The 20,468-nt window shown below is 33.9% G+C and overlaps 4 protein-coding genes across 5 annotated transcripts; 2 read left to right on the top strand and 2 right to left on the bottom strand.

Annotated features, from left to right (window-relative positions):
- The first annotated feature begins 897 nt into the window (after positions 1 to 897).
- On the top strand, positions 898 to 2,009 carry LOC18590170 (uncharacterized). The gene has a single exon (XM_007015554.3). It carries the CDS (start codon positions 1,308 to 1,310, stop codon positions 1,758 to 1,760), a length of 453 nt encoding a protein of 150 aa, XP_007015616.2. The 5' UTR covers positions 898 to 1,307; the 3' UTR covers positions 1,761 to 2,009.
- A 1,798-nt stretch (positions 2,010 to 3,807) lies between these two features.
- RHF2A (RING-H2 group F2A) lies at positions 3,808 to 9,615 on the top strand. Of its 2 annotated transcripts, none has more exons than XM_018127445.2 (9): positions 3,808 to 3,999; positions 4,461 to 4,592; positions 4,679 to 4,725; positions 7,360 to 7,422; positions 7,532 to 7,640; positions 7,747 to 8,138; positions 8,280 to 8,387; positions 8,503 to 8,859; positions 9,227 to 9,615. In XM_018127445.2, exons 1-8 carry the CDS (start codon positions 3,994 to 3,996, stop codon positions 8,810 to 8,812), a joined length of 1,167 nt encoding a protein of 388 aa, XP_017982934.2. In that variant the 5' UTR covers positions 3,808 to 3,993; the 3' UTR covers positions 8,813 to 8,859; positions 9,227 to 9,615. The 2 variants fall into 2 exon arrangements, with proteins under 2 accessions (XP_017982934.2, XP_017982933.2); XM_018127444.2 differs by lacking the exon at positions 3,808 to 3,999 and adding an exon at positions 4,237 to 4,314.
- A 566-nt stretch (positions 9,616 to 10,181) lies between these two features.
- On the bottom strand, positions 10,182 to 12,825 carry SDH6 (succinate dehydrogenase subunit). The gene is made up of 3 exons (XM_007015551.3): positions 12,505 to 12,825; positions 11,674 to 11,776; positions 10,182 to 10,577 (listed from the first exon to the last, which is right to left on the bottom strand). The coding sequence occupies exons 1-3, from the start codon at positions 12,688 to 12,690 to the stop codon at positions 10,423 to 10,425; spliced, it is 444 nt and encodes a 147-aa protein (XP_007015613.1). The 5' UTR covers positions 12,691 to 12,825; the 3' UTR covers positions 10,182 to 10,422.
- Positions 12,826 to 13,967: 1,142 nt separating this feature from the next.
- Positions 13,968 to 18,003, bottom strand: SSL3 (strictosidine synthase-like 3). Its single transcript, XM_018127447.2, has 4 exons — positions 17,525 to 18,003; positions 16,627 to 16,902; positions 15,645 to 15,812; positions 13,968 to 14,648 (listed from the first exon to the last, which is right to left on the bottom strand). Exons 1-4 carry the CDS (start codon positions 17,851 to 17,853, stop codon positions 14,246 to 14,248), a joined length of 1,176 nt encoding a protein of 391 aa, XP_017982936.2. The 5' UTR covers positions 17,854 to 18,003; the 3' UTR covers positions 13,968 to 14,245.
- Positions 18,004 to 20,468: the final 2,465 nt, after the last annotated feature.

Below are 20,468 nucleotides of genomic sequence, written 5' to 3'. Positions count from 1 at the left end.
CTATTTATTTGATTTATAATAAATATTTTGTTAAATATGTATGATTTTAAATTGGATTTGAGAATTTTTTTTTTTGGGTAAGTGCAATTTATGGTTAAGTGCTTTTTTATGTCAATTAAAATTATTAATTGAGCATTATTATTTTTTTTGACATTACACATTCATTCAATTTGCCTCATTAAGTGCTTTTGGAAGAGAAAGAATCCTATTTTAAAGAAGCCTGTGAGATAAGGCCCGCGTGCCTAACAATGAATAAGTATTTATTATATCTTTGAATAAAAACATTAATGGAAGTACATAGAAAGTCAATTCCACAAACAATTTGACTGTTAGCACACCTACCACTGACTCACCTGCAGTCCTTGGTGCCGGCTTTTAATTAAAGCTTTTTCTTTCTCGGCCAATAAAAAAATAATAATGTTCGGTAACGCTTTGGCAAGGTGACGGAGGCGGTCAAAATCATTTCGCATTGTCCAATCTAGGCCGTCCATCTTCAAGACATCCCAGTCAGCTCAAACGTGGACGCCATCACCCTTTTCCCTTGTAGCACGCGGGATTTGTACATTTGATTTTTGATGACACGGACGCTCCGCCAAACTCTTGGGCCAGATTTTATTATATTTGATTTATGTTTTTCTTTTATTTTTACAAATTATAGATAGAAAAGAAAAAAATAAAAAAAGTGAATCGCAATCAATCAAAATAATGAAATTTCTTTATCTGTAATGAAAAATAAAAAACGGTAATTCGAAAATGAAAATTACTTAATCCTTAATCTAAGTTTTCCGTTGACAAGGACTCTACAACAAACCTATGGGGTGCTCTTATCAAAGTTTTCCTTGGAAAACCAAAAATCGAAACCTTATTAAACTTCCATTTAACTAAACAGTTGCTCCTCCTGGAAAAGATGAAAAAAGAAAAAACAGAGAAACTAAACAGTTTCTTTGTTAGTGGTACTATTAATATCACAAACCAAATTAAGGAAACGAACAAAAGAAACCGTTGAATTACCTTTCGATTTTCCTGGCTAATCCTCCGCTTTGTTAAGAAATCTTTGATTTCCTTGGCGGATTTCCCCTTTATTCTGTCATATACCCCAATTTTCCTTCACTTGGTTGTGCTTTCTTGATTGATTAAGAAAAAAACCCGGGTCAAAATGAATCAAGAATCACATTCTCCCATCTTTTCTTCTTTCAAACTCACACCTTCTCTTCTTCTTTAGCCTTTCTTTTTTTAAATCCTTTTTCTTGGTTTCGAGAGGGAGAGAGATAGAATATACGGAAAATTAATACCCTTTGGGATAAAAAATGACTCGTCAGGTTTTGATAAGATCACCGCCTTTGACAAGGAAGCAACCGTTTTTGTTATCGGAGGATCAGAAGACGGCGAGGAAAGGGAAGAAATTCGGGGAAGTGGCCGGTGGGACCGCGGCGGAGTGTGCGGCGGTATGTTGCTGCTGCCCGTGTACCGTCCTGGAGCTGCTTGTTTTGGGCCTTTATAGGGTTCCCACTGGGCTTTGCAGGAAGGCCTGGAAAAGGCGGAAACGGCAGCGTTTGACGAAGAAGAATCAAGGCTTGTTGGGCCAGTCTAAGGGCGGGCCCACGAGGGAAGAGTTGGAGGCTGAGCTGGATCGGATGGTGGGGAAAGTGGTGCAGGACGGTAATGATGAGTCCAAAGGAGCCGTAGATTTGGAGAAGGAGATGTGGGACCGGTTTTATGGGACTGGTTTTTGGAGGAGTCCATCACAGAGAGACACGTAACATGTCACGTGAAGGATGGAACTAAATGGATACAAATCAAATATGGGAACCTTTTTGAATGGGAATTTTATTTTTTGTGGATACAAAAAAGGGTCATTTGAGATTTTTGTCTCACTTTTTATTGAATATTATTCGGTGTATTTTCAAAGTTGGACAAACTATTGCTGGAAAGGGCTCACGACTTTCCATTCATACAACAATCTACGTGGTTAAATAGAATTCAATATCAGAGGTAAATTGGTTGCTCAATTTTCTTTATTTTTTGTTTAACATCAATTTTAAATTAATGTATAAATTTTTTTTTTCTAAACTAATGAGATGGCATACTTAATTTTATCATTCATATTTTTAAATTTTGTAATAAAATTATGCATAAATTGTTCAAATGTCATAAATTTTGAGTTTTTTTTTACATAAAGTTAATTATTATATGACCTTAAGGATGGGCCAACATTGATAGTGATATATATATATATATATGGTAAATATGATTATGCGTGAAACGATTATATATTTAGATTTTAAATATTTTAAGTACAAATAAAACAGTTACTATTACATTTCTATCTTTTCTCAAAAGTAATTTAATGGAGTTTTCTTTTTCAACTTATCTACTTCTTACCAACTTGAGATGCATTTAAAAAAATAATATTTTTAAAGAACAAATTAAAAAAAAAAGTACTTAAAGAAAAACTCCAAGAGCTTTTTTTCTTTTTTTTCTTTTAAAACATTTAACCTCCATCTCCAAGGCATATGACCTCTTTTTTCGACTTTCCTCTTTCACCTTTTACAAAAGTATTATTTAAAATTATTTTTTACTAAAAAATATTTTAATATCAAATATATCGTTTTCTCTTTTTTCTTCTTTTTGAGAAATTAAAGTATTATAATCTAATTATTTATTAAATCAATAAAAATCTAATACTATTATTACTATATAAAGTTTAAGAACTGTTCGATTTCTATATGTATTTATTAGATTTTAACATATAAAATTATATATAAATTCGAAAAAAATTTATTTCACTTTGATTTATTAAGTGATTAAAAATAATATGAATACTTTTTATCGTAATTTTAATCAAAATTAAAATTATATAATTTATTTTATCGAACAGTTTATTAAATAATTTTATTTAATTTTAAAAATTATTATTTTTTATAATAATTTTTAAATTAAAAAAATAAACCAAACATACTCTCAATTGTGTGCAATCACATGTGTGTGCATCATTAAGTGATCAATACAAAAATATTGAAATATTTTTTTTGAAACAGGTGTGTTTGATGCCGTTGTTGTAAACAATGGCGTTGTATGATTAAAAAATAACTGTCAATTACAGTTAAAATATTTCAAATCTTTTAACATAAAATAGATTTTGCATTTATTATAAAAAGAAAAAGGAAAAAAAAGGAGACTTTCGTTTTAACTTTTTTGTTTTTGTCAATCTGGGATATCAATGGATAGACGTATCCACACGTCAACTTGTCAAGCGTCGCAAATTTAACCTTTTATTAGGAATATTTTACCAAATAAACAATAGTAAAATAAAATATAAAATACTAGAGAGCTTATAAAATATCTAATATACAAACATATAGTATGTCTATTTCCTTTATGTATAGAAGATGCTATATGAAACTAATAATTACAACAAAAGTTTTGCCAAAGAAGTTGTGAAGGTATTTGATGACCTTATTCGTAATATTTATAGAAAGATATTGATTAATGTAAAATTACTACTATTATTATATTTCATTACTACCAACACTATTTATAATTTTTTTTATTATTTCTAATATGTAAATTATATACATAATATTATAGTTTTAAACCATTTTTCACGCTGACGTGTTTGGTACTTAAACCAAGTCAGTGCAGTACGACAGACTGATAGAAGAAAGAATCGTCAAAGATATTACAGTGAAATTGCCACGTGTCGAAACCACAGACGCCAGAGGACCCAGCTTTAGGTTCTTTGTTTTTTTTTTTCTTTTTCCAGTTTTCACTTGCCTTAGCCTAAAGTCTTCTCCCCACTCTGTTAACAATAACAAAAAGTCATCAACTTTCATCGATTCTTCCCAAAAACTTCACAAAAAATATAAAAACCAATTTCAAAGTCTTCCTCTTCGCTCAATCTTCAAAAAATCTAGTTTCTTTTTTAAACTCTCCTGTTTCATTAATCGATCTACTGGCTTGATAATCAGCTGGTTTTCTTAGTTAAACTCTCAAATGGAGGTAAAGTAAATTCTGGGTTTTTTTTAATTTTGTTTTCTGGGTTTTTCTTTGGGGCCTTTGGTTGTTGAGATATTGGAGGTAAATTTTAGGAATTTGTGGGAAAAGTTGGTTGGATTTTTATATATATATATATATGTATGTAGTTTTCAGTATTTATTGTGAATTTTGGAGTTTCTGTTTTTTAGTAATTTTTTTTGTTTGAAGTTTTTAGGGCTTAATTTTGTTGATCTCTTGTTAAAGTGAACGGATTTTATGCATCTGATCAGTGTAGTGTCCGTGTCTTCAGTGTTGATTATATACGGACTGTTTTGTTGGGTTAGTCTTTATCAAGCTGTCGAATTTCTTTACCGGTCGTTGTTGGTTTCATTTTGTTCCTAGGACTTATGTTAGTTTCATTTCCTATTTGTGTTATTATTTGGAATTGAGATTAAAAATGGATGCTTTGGTGTTTGGCCTTTTAGGGGATGGAAGATACCAAGTCCGAGGCGCATTTAACCTCGGCTGCAGCTTTTGTGGAAGGGGGAATCCAGGATGCTTGTGATGATGCCTGCAGTATATGCCTTGAAGCATTCTGTGAAAGTGACCCATCGACGGTATATATGCCTGAAATTTGATTATTATTATTTGTTTGATATGTGAATGGACATTTCTTTGATCTTTGTTTGTTGCATCCTTACAGGTGACCAGTTGCAAGCATGAGTTTCATCTTCAGTGCATTCTTGAATGGTAGTCTAATCTTTATCCATGTTATAAAATTTGTTGTAGATGTTCTATATGGTTCATGTTATATCTGCATATGTGAAAAGTGATGGCTTGATGGTCTAGTTTTGAGCTCAAATGTGGCTATCTATTTAGGTTTATAATTCAGTCAGGGAAATAACTTAGGTTAGTAAAATACCCAAATTAATTTGACTTGTAAAAATTTGGAAAATGTTTACCAATGGGGACTGATTTAGCTGTCGCTCTTGTCTCAGGGTTAGAATTTTGGATTCTATATAGTTATATGTTATGCATTGCAAGTTCATCTTAGTGTTTTAAAAGTGGGAAGCTTTGTAAATTATGGCAGAATAGATCATCTAGTTACATTTAAGTAGAATCAAGTGGCATCCTCGTTGCCTAGGTCTAGAGTGCAGGCAGGTCAGAAGCAGTATTAGCATGTGAGTTTAAAGTATGAAAGCACATTGTTCATTTCACTTTCTGATCACCACAAAAGAGATCAAACTTTTATCAACATTGTTGGTATAACCTCATGTTCATGATAAGAAAGCATTGCAACTTGTGAATCATGCCTAATGTGCATTTTGATTTCTCCATGGAAGCAAAAATATCTCATGTCAAATGTTAGGCAATCATTCCTAATTCTAATAAATTCTAAAAGAAAGTTTCTGGGAGATAAGATGCTTTCTATGATATAGCTTTCCATGGAAAGCTTTTCCTCCCTTATCTTGAGTTTTGTTTCAATAATTCCCTCCAGAAAGATTTAACTCAAAATACCCTCCTTTACTGAGCCTTATTATAGAAAGGGTCCTCTTTACTAGAATTCAAGACCATATCAAAAACATGTTGCAAAGTTAGTGAAAGCCTCGCATGCCTTTTCTTTGAGTACCTGGCAAACCAATCCTAGTTAGGAATAGCTTTGGAATTATTTGAAGTTGAGGGACTCGTTGTGAAATATCTAAATTTCTAAATGCTTAAAGTTTTTTGCTGCATAGGAGATTGCTTATTCAAGTTTAACCTGACCATGTATTTTTGTGGGACCACTGAGGCCAAACTGCAGTAAGTATTTTGGTTAGAGTGGCAGATGGTGGAAAAGGCCCTGCATCTCAGAGACTCAGACCTAGGCATATTTTCTTTGATTCATAAAAGAATTATCTACTTATGCTTTATCCTAATTGCTGCTATCGGGTTCTTTTCATCTTTTCTTCATTTTAAAAAATTTTTTAGATGCATTTATTGGTTAGTGCATATTGGTAGAAGTCTTAGCAGGACCTTACTTTCCTCAAAACATTCTAATAACTTCAGTTGGATCTTTCGTTAGTTGTTGGTGAATCAAAATTTTTGGTATAATGCGACTTTAATGGAAAAATGTCGATAGGATCGCCCTGTTGTCTTTTGTTCATTATTGCACATGGCTTTAAGTTTCACCTAGCTTCATTTCTCTTTTTTTTTTTCCTTATCTTTTGGTCTTTTAGGATGACCCTTTTTCTTTTCTTTTCTTTTTTCCCCCTAGGGAAATCAGGATAACCCCTTTTTTTTAAGCAGGAGCCTGCAATTGGAACTCCTGGCCCTGCGGGCTCAACCACAAAAAGGGGGATAGGAGTGGCTGGGCCAAAGGCAGCAGCTCCAAATGGCCTTACCATGCAGTCTTTCTACCCTCTCTTTCCCTCTTATCTTTCTTGACTAAACTTTTGTTGCATTAATCTCATTTTATGGGCTATATAAACTTTGATATATTCTTATGAACTTTCTTTGTATATTTACCAAGATAATGACAATTATGTTTTGTCAAAACTTAAGTGAATTGCGATTTGAGAATATGCATGACTAATTGCTATATGTGTGTGATGTTCTTGTGATGCATGATATAGACATGCATTCTCTATGATAAATTTTAGGAAATTCTATGACACATGAGAAACAAATAGCATATGAGGCATTTTTGGGAATTACGTAACTTGAATGAAGTGTGGGTAGTTGTTGAGTGTGTATAATATTTTTAGATGTCAATTTCAGTATTTGTTAAAACTGCTTCTGTCACCTCTTTCCCTACCACTATCAAAGGTTGTTTTGGCTTGTAGCTTCTGAATTTTGGTTATTCTAATACCTAAGGAAAATATGGATTATTGGGATGCAAGAGGGCATTAGAGAGTATTAGTTTTGCATGTTATGAACAAGTGAAATCCCCAGTTTAAAACGCTAGCTTTTCTTCTACCTATTGCCATTCAGTCTCAGAACTAGTCCAGAATAGTGATCTATAATTCTAACATAGATTTTAAAAAAGAGAGGAGTCACATTTGATTGAATTCTGGAGCTCAATAGCTTGGGTGCTGTAGAAGAATTTGTCAAAGAAAATCATCGGCAACTTCAATTATGATTAGATTATGGATGATGAAGTAATTACATGCTACAAGAAGTCTGTAACTACTGGTTCAATGAGTTTACTCAACCCCTTGACCCTCTTAAGCTTCAATCATTCCACCTGATAAAAGAATCTTATCTGAACTTTATGGGTTGTATATTGTATTGAAGTTTATATCATTATATGGGATATGAATCTAGTTCATTCTACTTATCAAAAAGGGAAAGAAACAACAAGTAATTATTTTCTTCACGCTTCATTTTACTATTTTAATCTTGCAGGTGTCAGAGGAGTTCTCAGTGCCCCATGTGCTGGCAGCCAATCAGCCTGAAAGATCCAACCAGGTTGTTGTTGCATCTATGCTTTTTTTTCCTGTTTTATTTTTTATTAACCTGTTCCAAATTCTTCTTGCCCACATGTATTACATGTTAATAATTTCTCTTGCTTTTGCAGCCAGGAGTTGCTTGAGGCTGTTGAACGTGAAAGGAGTTTTAGGCTCAATCCCGCCAGAAATGCAACCATATTTCATCATCCAACACTTGGGGATTTTGAACTACAACATGTTTGTACTTCTCATCTGCTAGTTTGATGCCTAGCATCCTCATTTTCGTCATTAAATTGAATCTAAGCCCAATTCCGCCATACTCATGGGGTTGCTTTTAATGCAGCTGCCTGTGGGGGCAAATGATGCTGAGCTTGAGGAGCGCATAATCCAGCACTTGGCTGCTGCTGCTGCAATGGGCCGAGCACGTCACATTGCAAGAAGGGAAGGTCTGAGGAGTAGGTCATCAGCTCAAGGTCGTCCACAGTTCTTAGTATTCTCGACTCATCCTAATGCACCCTCTACTGGTCCTATATCTTCATCTCCAACTCAGAGAGAAGGTGAACCAGCCCTGTCAATCACTGTTGGAACTCCATCCTCTCCTGCAAGAACAGTGGGGGAAGAATCATCAGCTTCAATTACTCCACTACCTTCTGCCCAAGCTGATCAGCAGTCTGCGTCAGCATCTGGCTCGAGTGTTCTTTTGGTCAATGATCAAGGAAATTCCTTGAACAATAGGTACGCTGTTCTCTAACTTGATTTTGTTTATCTTTCTCTTATTAGGTAGTTCTGTCAAGTGTCTGGTAAACTTCTTTAGAACACATCTTTCAGCCTTGCTTTATGTCGATCACAATAATATTTTTTATTGTTCTCTTGCAGGAGGTCTCCTAATCAGTGTTCTCCTAATAGTCAAGATAGAGCAGGACCTTCAGAATTCCAATCATTTTCAGAATCATTAAAATCGCGATTTAATGCTGTTTCAATGAGGTATTTGTCATATGGAGACATTTGACATTTTAAACTAGGGTGATATTTTGATATTTTCTTTTACATGATTTATTTAAAATTTGCACTCTTATTTTGACTTATGGATCTTATTTAGATACAAAGAGTCAATTTCAAAGAGTACAAGGGGGTGGAAGGAGAGATTTTTCTCTCGCAACACTTCCATGGCCGATATTGGTTCTGAAGTTAGGAGAGAGGTTAATGCTGGCATTGCAACAGTCTCTCGCATGATGGAGCGTTTGGAAACCAGAGATAATAGAACCAGCACTTCTACTGTATCAAGCAGCTTGGAAGATAGGTCTGATACAGAATCAGATAACCACCCGATATCAAATGCTGGTGGAGAAACTCCTTTGACTGACACTAGTGCACAAGCTTCATGTGCTGCAAGTTCTGGTTCCAAATAAGTATTGTTTCAGCAGCTGCATCAACTGAAAGTCTTATAGCTTCAAAGGTAAGCTGAGGTGTTGAAATTTTTCTTGATTTCAGTAGCAGCATATGGATGATCTTTTATCTGATATACCTTTCTATGATGATTGGTCCCATGTGGTTATCGTTCACTTTTTTAAATGATATGTTCTTCAGTTCAGTTCTTCTTTTTCTTCTTCTCCTTCTCCTATATATAGTTTTTATAATCTTTAATAAGTTATTTTTTATGTATGCTTCTTTCATTTGATCTCTAGTGCTTATCATACCGGCTGTTTTAATAAGTTATTCTTCAATTCTTTTTGTTCTATTGCTGTGACATTACATTAATGATGTATCTCTAATTCTTAATGAACATTGTGTTCTCTGATACTGGGTCAAATGTTCTTTTCCAGATGTGTTATGTTTTTGATGGATGTTTTGACCTCCTTCTCAAGCCATTCTATATATCCTCGGACATTCGAAGAGAGCAGTTGGTGATTGAGAACTGATTCAGAATAAAAGTCGCCGAAAAACAAAAAAGAAAGGTTCTTATATTTGGACCTAGGAACTATCAGATTATGTAAATTAGTTTATATTTTAAACTGAATTTATGAATATAATTTTAAGCCCTGTATGATAGGCGCCCAAGAATTGAACTTGTGACGAATTCTTGCTTGATGAGGTGCTTCATGAGGATTATTATAAATTTTACTACGATCACACAGAATTTTATCCCTACTATATATATATTTCTACTCATGTCTCAGGAACTTCGTTCTGGCCCGAGTCTGTTAGATAGTTACTCAGATTTCCAGCAAATATATATATATGTATGTATATATATATATGTATATATCCCTAGTGAGTGGTGATGGTGGCTTTTAGCTCAACCTGATTTTTTTTGACATACAAGTAACCGTCTCATAGAATAAGTTTTACATTGCAAGATGGTGACAATTATATTTTCATACATATGAAGTCGTTTAACAAATCACCAGTTAAAGACTTACCAAGACCCCATCGGTGATATATTTATAGACCTGACCTGTAAAAGAAGTACATTGAATTTCTAGTGAAAGTGATGAGCAATGATCAACTGCCTAGAACGCTGAAACTGCAAACCAAATTGCCATGCCCAGAAGCCATCCTGCTCCACGTTAATGTGAAGCCACTCATACCATGTATTGGAACTGCTAAGTTTTTATAAGCTGGCCTACTTCAACCACTTGGGCAAGCTTGAACCATTTCCAATCAAATTTACTTGATACAACTACACCTTGATATTGCTCGACTACAGTTGGAAAAGCAGCTAACTTTCCAAAGTTAATGCCCTGCCCAAGAAAATTGATTTGCATGTTTGCGAATAGCTTTGTCCAAAGGGATAAGAAAATTTTATAATAATACCAACCATTGTGGAAGTGAAGCAATTTATTAGAACATGTATTGTAAACAACTACTTCCATCAATTTGCTTCTATTCTGTCAAACTAGAAAGCAAAGTTTCTAACAAAAAGCCCACGCATTGAACCAAACATTGCATTTTGAACAGGTTGTCATTATTAAGCAAATGGAAACCAAGTCTTGGTGCTGCTTTCAACATCACGCTGAGTTCAAGACCGCCTCTGACACTTGCTTTCCCACCACTCCAGAAATTTGACCTGCGCAGCCATTGTGTCCAACCTGTAGAGTTGATACCAGTGGTTTGCAATTTCTTGTCCAAATGTCCAACCAAAGACAGCTCCTGCTGCGAAAGACAGTCCAGCACCTAACAGAAAAATAGGGGTGAGAAGCTTTCCTTTGTCTCATGACATCAGACAAACCAAGTTGTAACCGTGATTTATAATACAGGAAAAAATTGCAACAAAGAATGTTTTTGTGAATGCAAAGTTTTGGAATGACTAATGCAGAAACGAGTCCTATGACCACCACACTCAATCCAGCCAAGGTTCTAACTCTTTTACACCATCCATCAATTTAAGTCCAACTGAAACTATACAGGTGAGCATTATATAGGACTTACAAAGCAAAATTATAATCGCAAGGTAATTGCATGCTGTAGTGGGATGGGGTAGGGCATAGGGGGCAAGCCCCTTGGAACACCTTCCATTCCTGTGAAGAGTACTAAATTCCAGTTCAGAGATGATTTTATGTAAGGGAATACATACGGGACAAAGGAAGGCATTTTAAGCCAGCAGCTAACTCAAATAGACATTTTAAAATAAGTATATTCTTGGTTTCTCATTTCTACTAACTTTCATCCTTCTCAAGCTTTTTCATGTTCTTGTATCTGGAATACTCGGCTAAATTGTATTTTCTCGTTCAATCTTTGGTGTCTCTCCTGCTGATCTACTTCAACTAAATTATTATTTCTCATCGGACCAAACAGAAATAAAGAATGAAAGCTTGAACGAAAAAGAAAACCACAAGCCAGGAAACAAGCTAGACCATCTCCTAGTACTAATAGTGCTCCCAAAACAGCAAAGAAAGCTACTAGTAAGACCTAGACAGGCCAAGAAGACAGAAAAAACTTCTAAGAAACTAAAGAACATCAGTTTACAAGGAGAACACATAAAACAAAAGAGATTATGACTCATACAGAACAGAGAGATGGTTTATGTACTTACCATTGCCTCATAACCTTCTTTCACTACCTATTGGAAATCATACGTGAATTCCTGATAGTATTATATATTCATATCAGCTTAACAATGCAATCCACAAAAGGGGCATCCTCCCACATGCTCTCCTAATTCTTAAAGAAACTGGGATTTTCATATTCATAGAAATCCATAGTTTGACTTTTCTTCCAACTACTTTACAGCATAAAAGGTTTTGACCAAAGAGAATATGAAGTAGATTACCATGTAAACTCCTTGAATATTTCCAGGCCAAACCAGCAGTTGATATTGCTCCAATGGCACCTCCTGCTAAGGCAATGTTTGTTGCATTCCTAGCAGTCTTCAACTGAAAAACGAGACAACAAAATTAAGCATTTGCAGGAAAGTATGTTGTAGTATTGCTACTACCATAATGAAGCGGCAATAACTTTATCTGCGTATATCTACCTTAAGGAAATACTATTCAATCTTTAACAATAACTTACCCAATAAACTTTAAATCAATTAAAAAAATCCCACTCTTGTTAGTACTTTCAAGCTTTAACATTTGCAAAGACTTTAAGATAAAATCACAAGGAGAGCACTGAGATAGAAATATGTTCATATATATAAACATACTGAAATTTGCATTGATATGACCTTCTCTCCAACTAAAACTAACTCAAATACCCAGAAGCTCTACAGTGTAGCTTAGCAAGTCAGGAAAACCCAATAATTCTAACCTATAAACTCCACCCCATAATAAATCAAAACAAAAGCTTGTACACGAAGAGGAAAAGAAACTATTTTCAAATCAGGAAGAATAAAAGAAATACGAAAAGGGTACCAGGAAATAATTATTAAAGAAGCTAAAAAGAAAAGAAACTGATCTTGAATTTCTCCCAACGGTAAACATATCCCAACTATATCAAAAAGCTGAGGTACAGATAATATTTTGAGAACAAAAATCAGTAAGAAAACAAGAATAAAAGAAAAGGGTATAGTAAAAATGATTAAATCTGCTAAAATTTGAACTAAATCAAAGAACGCAATACGAAAAAACATCCCAAAAGTGAAAAAGATGGAAATGATTACGGTGGGGCCATGAACGGGATCAGAAGCGATGAACTCATGGACATCGGATTCAGACCAAGGAGGAAGAGACTCTTCACGTTTGATGAATCTTGAATAGATTTCAGTGAACGGAAATCGCTCTGCCCAGAAGTCTCTGTAGCCTTCCCAGTACTTCTTCAAGAATGACTCTGATGATGACTCCCCCATTTTTTCTCCTCTTCTTCGTTTCTTATTTTTTTTTCTCCCTCTTTTCTATCGAATTAATTGATCTCTCGCTTCTCTTAGTGGAATCCTCGGCCTTCCTGCTTTTAGATGGGGTGCGGTTCAGATCCTGTACAATGAGGGCACTCACCAATTATATTTTCACGTGTCAAATTTTTGCCATAATATTTAAAAAAGTTTAAATAAAATTTATATATTTATTATTTTTATTTTTATTTTGAGTTAAATAAATTTTAAATTTTAGTTTAATTCAAATAAATTTTTATAATTAATGATTTTATTAATCAAAATATCACTTATTGTTTCATAATATTGACGTGACATTAACATTACATATTAATATGTTATAATTGATGGAGATATAATATATTGATATAATATGTTAATATAGTATTATAATATTTTTCGTCTTTCACATTAACATCATGTCAACATTATATTAATATAAAATAATAATGAACATTTTGATTAATGATAATTAGTTTATAAAAATTTATTTCACTTAAAATAAAAATAAAAATTTAATTGAATACAATAAAAGAATAAAAATTTATTTAAAATTTTTTAAATAATTCAGGTATTTTTTGAATATTATGCTAATTTTTTAATTATAAAATTTTTAGATAAATTAATTACGATTTTAATTATAACAATAAAACAAATAAGAGATATTTAATATCCCATACTGTTAACAATAATTTCATATTATGATTGCTTATTTAAGATATTAAAAATATTCAATGTATTCATAGATTTTAGATTTATTTGGAATATGAATGTAAGAATCAACAAATTCATCTGGCTAACTAAAGATTGTTTGAATTAATGGAAAAACCAAATACATTGGAGTTTTCCTCAAGCAGTTTTTACCACCATTAAAATGAAGTCTTTCTTCAAAAATTTACCAATTCAATCACTGTCTAAATGAAAATTTTTGAACAAATTTGACACAGTTCTTAGCAAGCCATAAGTAAGAAGTTTGTTTTTTACAACTAATGAAGATATTATATTCTGATAATAATCCTAAGCATTGGGTCTTCTGCAATGTAGCCTGCATGAAACTCAGATCCTATGCCAGTGGGTTTCCCTTTCTTTTCTTTTTTTTTTTTTTTTCTGTTTTAATTTATTTTTGGCTTAATGGTCTCTTGGTAGTTGTATTTGATTATCTAGGATGAAGTCCTGCCATGGAAGAACTATTCTCATTGTGTTTCCTCAGGCATTAGACAAGTAAAGAGAAAAAAAAAAGAAAAAAAGAGAGGAGGTTATTCAAGCAGGATTAATTGTTGGAGACATAAACTATGTCCGGGGCAGGGAAGGAGGTTGTTTGACTGTTGTTTAAACAAGAAATCTTGCAATTGCAGTAATAAAGTCTTAACTTCTTTCTGATAAAGCCATACCGATAACAAGTATACACCTAGAAATCAAATTAAAAGATGTATACTGCAGTGGCACAATTCAGATCTTCAAAGATTCTGACTTTTCATGGGGAAACAAAGCCAAAAATGAAGATGGCCACATTCAGCATGCCAAGTGAGTCAACTTAAGCCAAGTCGTAAACTGCAACAAACGGCATGAGAACACTCCCCATCCATAGTTTGCCGTCCCTCTCTTCAACTTCGCTAACTGCTCTGACAACCTTTCCCTCACTATCCTCTAAAACCTGTAACAGCTTTCCCTCTGGGCTGTATTTGACAACTATTGCATGCAACTTACCCCCAACATGAAGCAGGTATTGAATCTTTGAAGAGATGGGGAGCTTTAAAAGGAATTTCCTAAGTTTTGGGTATAATCCCAATACATGAGCGTAAATGGACCTGCGACAGTGAATTGCTACCCAAAATTCGCCATCTTTATTCGTGCGGACATTGTCAGGAAATCCTGGTAAGATGGCAAATACCTCTGAAGTCCCTGCTTTCTCACCTTTCAACCAGTACTTGTGTAATCTGCATTTAACAGATATCAAACCATCACATAGAAACAGGTAATAGTTATTTCTTCAACTATTAAGAACTGAGTTTTGAATGCTCATGAGAGTTTCTTAAAATCTACATCTCCTCTGGAATCCTAGCACTTAACGATCAAAGCAAACTACAAAAAAAATGCCGCTTTTATTACTTTTGTCCTCATAATAGCATATAGCCTATTTGCCCAAATTTGATCAGAATCATATTGCAACACGACTCAAACATGATAAATTCTTTTGCAAAAAAAAAAAAAAAACACTTAGAGCCTGTTTGGCTTGATTTTTTTATAATTTAAAAGCTATTATAAAGCTTTTATGAAAAATAATAGCTTTTAAAATTAAGTTAAAATTGTTTGGTAAATTTCTTTTTATAAATTCTTTTTTATAAGTTATAATTTTAATTAAAATTATCATAAAAGATATTTTTTTTTTAGAAAGTAATATTGTAATTATATTTAACAGATGAGAATATTTTTGAAACAAAAATAAAAATTCTCTTGCATTTTTAAAAGAAGAGAAGAAAAAACCCCTCACAGGAGCTTTTTCAGAAGCTTTTTTTTTTCAAAATTTTATTCTTTGAAATTTTTAAGAGCTTATCAAAATTTATGTTTGACCTGACTTTTGCATTTGAGATGTAGATAAGCTAAAAAAAAGTCAGGCCAAACAAGCACTTAAAGTGAATAAAAAAAAACTTCAAAACACCTGTTGCAACTTCCATTATCTAATATGGTCTTTTCAAAATTCCCAAAGCAGAATCTACCTGCTTTTATTTTCCCCTCTTTTTGGGCAGTATGCGCTTTCAATGCATCAGTTGAAGCAAAATGGTGCTAGCAGTGTTAAAAGCCATCATTGGACTTAAATCTAAATGAAAAGCTTTAGTATTGGCTTCAGATTTAAATCTATATGAAAAGCTTTCGAGTAAATTTAGTATTGGCTAGGGCACATCAAAGGCAAGTAAATTTAGAAGCAAGCTGACCTGCCGAGACATCCTTCACAAAAGACAAGAAAAGAACCATCATTGCTTAAGGATACACCATTAGGAAATTGGATATTTCTCACAAGGACAGTGGCTTCCTTTGTGTGTGGATTATACTTCAGAAGCCTCCCACTACTCTCAGAAGAAAAAACCAGCTGCATGAAGTTCCTGAACATTATTACTGTGTTAGTACCAACTGATAATCTGCATGATGGGGTCTTAAATGGGAGGGACATATATATACAATGCAACGTTGCTGGAGCAACAGAAAATTTGCTCAGTTTCACTCTCAGAAGTTGCAAATGTACTCTTGGAAGGTTCACACTTCGATCAAAATAAGCATAACTAAATTTATAAAGATGGTTTTAAGTAGGGATTTGCAGAGTTTCAATATGTCAATGGTTAGAATATATAAATTTTTATCTATGAAAATCAATTGGATATTTCAAAGTGCTATCCTTTACCAAGAGTTCTTCTTTTTAACAAACACTTCCAACAGTTTAAAAGCTGGCACACATCCAAGCGTCACACAAAAAACTATGCATGATTCTCAAGCATCTCATAGCATGTGAATTACACCCTTAAGTGCTCAGGGATGGATACACAGACAAAATAATCAGACAATTTATAAGCACGGTGAATTAAATGATTTTCACCCAAATTAGAGACATAGTGTAAATAGGAAGTATCAATTAAATAAAAAAACTGTGTATATGGAGAACCCTCTAGTCTCAACAAGGTTTGGGACATTCCTTCCCACAGCTAGAGTCAGTTCTATGGAGCAGCTTGTTAATATTGCTAAAGTTGCAACAAAATGATAGTGTTCTGTGCATCCTGTTCATGACCTAGAGATTAGGTGACATTTCTATGCCCTTGTGTTTCAATAAATGCTTCAGCAATTCATGATTTTTCTAAAAGTACTAACAGTTTCAACAAAATTATTGTCTACATCTTAGAAAGAAAAATATCATCAGAAGCCTACCTCCTCTGGTATATGCTGCTGCTATCAGTAAAATATATGTTTCCTTCATCATCAATGTCAAGGTCGTTGGTAAACCTCAGTGGCACCCCTTCTGCCTCGGTTACAAGTGATGTTGCTAATCCGCCTTCCGGACCCACCTTGAACAACCCCAAATATGCATCCGCAATGTATAAATCTCCAGTGTTCTTATCAAATCGAAGGCCCAAAGGCCTGCCACAGATATGCTCATTTGGCAGGTAACTCAGTGGTGATGGCTTTGGGTTACATAGTTCTGACCTGATCCCAAATTACATAAGTTAAATGATTATGAGGGTAATATTGTGACAGTAAATGCCCAAAAACACTGCTTGCAGTTGGAGAGATTTTCCAAGAAATCAGCAACAAGAAAAACTCATAGCATAGCAGAAAACCAGACCAACTTTCTACTGCCATCTGACAGAATAATTGCCATACTTCAACAACTTTTAACTTTATTACAGCTACAATTTACTGACTAGCAGTTTAAGAAAGACGAAAAGTTGAAAGATATGCCTCTTTTATAATTTTTCATTAATAGGAAAAGTTTTCTAAATCTCAATTGATGAAGACCATTTTTAACAGTGTAAATCGTTTCATTGGCTTTTAATTCAGTGTTCAACCACTTTCAAAAAACTCCTTAACTAAAGAAAATAATTCCCAGCTGATATTTCAAATTATGTTCATAATCAAATAACTTCATTTTCATGAAGATGCATTTCGTATTTTTAATAGAAATTTCTACCAAGTAGAAAATGAAAATGATTACTTACCAGGTATCTAAAATACGACTATGTAGCATAAGCTAATTCTGCAACCAAAAAAAAAAACAGAAGGGACAAAAAAAACCCATAAACCCATTAGCAAGAACTTGAAAACTCACCTATTGCTTGAAGTATAAGCAAACTCCTTCCATTTTTCTCCATCCCAGAAGAGAATCCGACCATCAGCAACACCAGTGTAAGGACCACGTCCAAGAGGGTCAAACGCGATGCTCTCCGGGCCCTGAATCTGGTTCAAGAACTTAATCTCTGATTTCTGAAGCAAATTATCCTTGTCCCTCACCGTCGGAGACAGTTCCCATGAAGGCATATCCACCTTGTAAGCCTCAAAGTCAGGAAATCCTGAGATTGCACTGTGCTTAAAAGGGTCTATCCCACAGTATAAAGCAAGCAGCAGAAACAGTATACCAAGAATTCCCAATGGCGTCATTGCCGGAAATTTCGAGGGAACAAAAAAAGGACCCCAAAGCTCGGAACAGAAAAACGATCACTTTTTTCAGCTGAAGTTAAAACGCTTTAGAAAACTCGGCTGTCCAAAAAGCCAGGCTTTTAAACAACCCTTTTGTTTGTTTGTGCTGAAAGATGGACAGAGTGTTAGGTAGAGCTCGTTTTTGCTGCCTGCTGGTTATTGGTGGAGAAGGTTGGGCACTTAAAGCGGCTATGAAGTACCACAACTTTTGTTTTTTTGATAAGGTTGCGAACAGAAACATATAAACACATATGAAAAATGTTTCATAAAATCAAATAAATATGTAAAACTTGAAAGATATAAAAATAATTAACTACTACTCAAGCTATTCCTTAATACTTTCTCTCTCTTGTTTTTTGGTTAAATAATCAAAGGCATTCACAACTCACAGGTAGGTTGGACGATGAGTTGGCCTGAACTCTTGAACTAAAGTTTTGGGCAAAATAAACTTTTATGGAAGTGGTTGGGCTTAAGCTATCCAAAATAAAAGTGGTAGATGCTTCCCTCTGTTTATATAATTGAATTTCAATCCCTTTATCCTCAAAAATCAAAAGGAAAATAGCCAAATCGAATTCCATAAACTCTAACCTTCCTACTCAAAGATGTTCACAACATGATCTTAACCTTCAATACCGCAATCTGAGTTTGAGCTCAGGCGCCCCATACCCCGTTTATCCTCCTATACTCCTATTTCCAGAATCTACATACTTACATACACAGATGGGGTCCAATAATCTTAGATGTCCTTGGACCTTGTGTGTCTGGACCAACCTTCCACTTTAGGGAACAGGTTGGGTGGGGTAATTGGTCCAATGGGCTCTAAAATATTTGTTCCTAGCGAATGAAAAACGTGACAAAGAAATCAAGAAAATTGAGTAGCTGTACAACTATATAAACCATCCATTGAGTCTTTATACGGATTCCTTTAGTATAAAACATTTTTCTATACATCTTGTAGAGTATAATTAAAACTACTCAAGTTCACTATCAAGGGTTCCTCAAATCTTTCTTAGATAGATCTTGATCCTAGCAGAAAAACCAAAGAAATTAAGCCCTTAAGATATCCCATATAACATAATCGGCATAATTCAATGGGTGAGAAATCATCACCACTGGTCCTTGCCATATAAGGAATAGCGACATACAAGAAAATGTCAAATATGAACTGTATTTATCCATGTTTCGGAAATGTGTGCATAAATGATATATCGAAACGGAAAATAAATTTTGGAGCCTTGTTCTTGAACTTAGTTAGCTGGCAGCTCATATACATTGCATTTGGGTGGAGAGAGATAGTTATAATTGAGAATTATATGTACTGGGGGAATAAGCAGTATACTACGCTTGTAATGGGATTTCATGTCAAAGTGGGGCAACCGTGCGCATGGGCAGTTGACCAGTTTTTGTGATCTTTGGTTGCTTATCAGCCTTTCTAATCAGTTTCCTTGTCGTAGTTTCCATAACTTTTTATTTATTTATTTTTCATTAAAATCTATGCTTTTCAATCAAATCAAATCAAGTTGAACCTGAAAAAATATAGTACTTCCTGTTTTTTTATATTCATTGAATATGTAGCATCGGCCCCAAAGCCCATGACATGGAATTGATGAGCCCAAGAGCCAATAGCCAATAGCCAATAGCCATTGCATGATGGAATGGAATTCAAAAAAGGAAAGAAATAAATGCTTTTTGGCTAGATACGCAATATGCTTTTCTCTTGGGGGATGGGGTTCTTCGTACACATGTTTTGGCTCTATTAGGGAACCTTTTTACTGTTCCTTCTAACCCTCGAATACTGCCTCCGTTGATTCTATTCTCATACAATGAAAAGAAAGAGAGAGAGAACAAACATAAAGAAAAAGAGAAAACAAGCAGGCAAGAGGCATGGAATGCGTTAATGCACGTGTATGTGTCAATTCCATGTCGTTCACAAATGGTAGGACATAAATATTGATTTTGGACTGTGTTACAATTAGTATTCTCAAAATATAATTTCAAGATTGTTAGATGGTGGCAGAATATTTGATTTCAACCACAATGTCCGGAAAGATGTTATAAAGATATAAATTGATGTGATAAGACGTCCAAAGAAGTAGATCCTGGACGGTAGAAATATATTTTCCTTTCAATTATTTTTACATAAACATATATATTTAATTAATGTGCTTTCATTGTTGTGACAATTTACTATATACATATATGCTAACTGGATTAGCTAGGTTTCTTTTTAAGAGTAAGATATTTTTTTAATTGTTGAAGACATTAGAATTTATACATTTATTCGAGTTATGAGATATTATGATTGAAATAAAAATCTCAATCACATGTAACATGAATGTTTAATTTAACAGTGCATAAAAAAAGGTTAAACATTCATATGAGCACTTGAATTGCATAAAAAAAGTCAATTAAGCCTTTATCCTTTTATTGCGTTCAATTAATCTCTTAAATTTTTATTTTAGATCAAATAAGTTTCTCTCATTAACTATTAACTAACTTTCGTTAGTCAACGGTATAGTTAACACTTTTATGTCATGTCATTTGCCACGTGATCAATTGATATGTCTTTTTGATGA

This window comes from Theobroma cacao, chromosome 9 (genome assembly GCF_053813885.1).
Source record: "Theobroma cacao isolate CCN51 chromosome 9, ASM5381388v1, whole genome shotgun sequence".
NCBI lineage: Eukaryota > Viridiplantae > Streptophyta > Magnoliopsida > Malvales > Malvaceae > Theobroma > Theobroma cacao.
The sequence above is the reverse complement of the archived record's forward strand: the minus strand, read 5'-3'. Positions and strand labels throughout refer to the sequence as shown.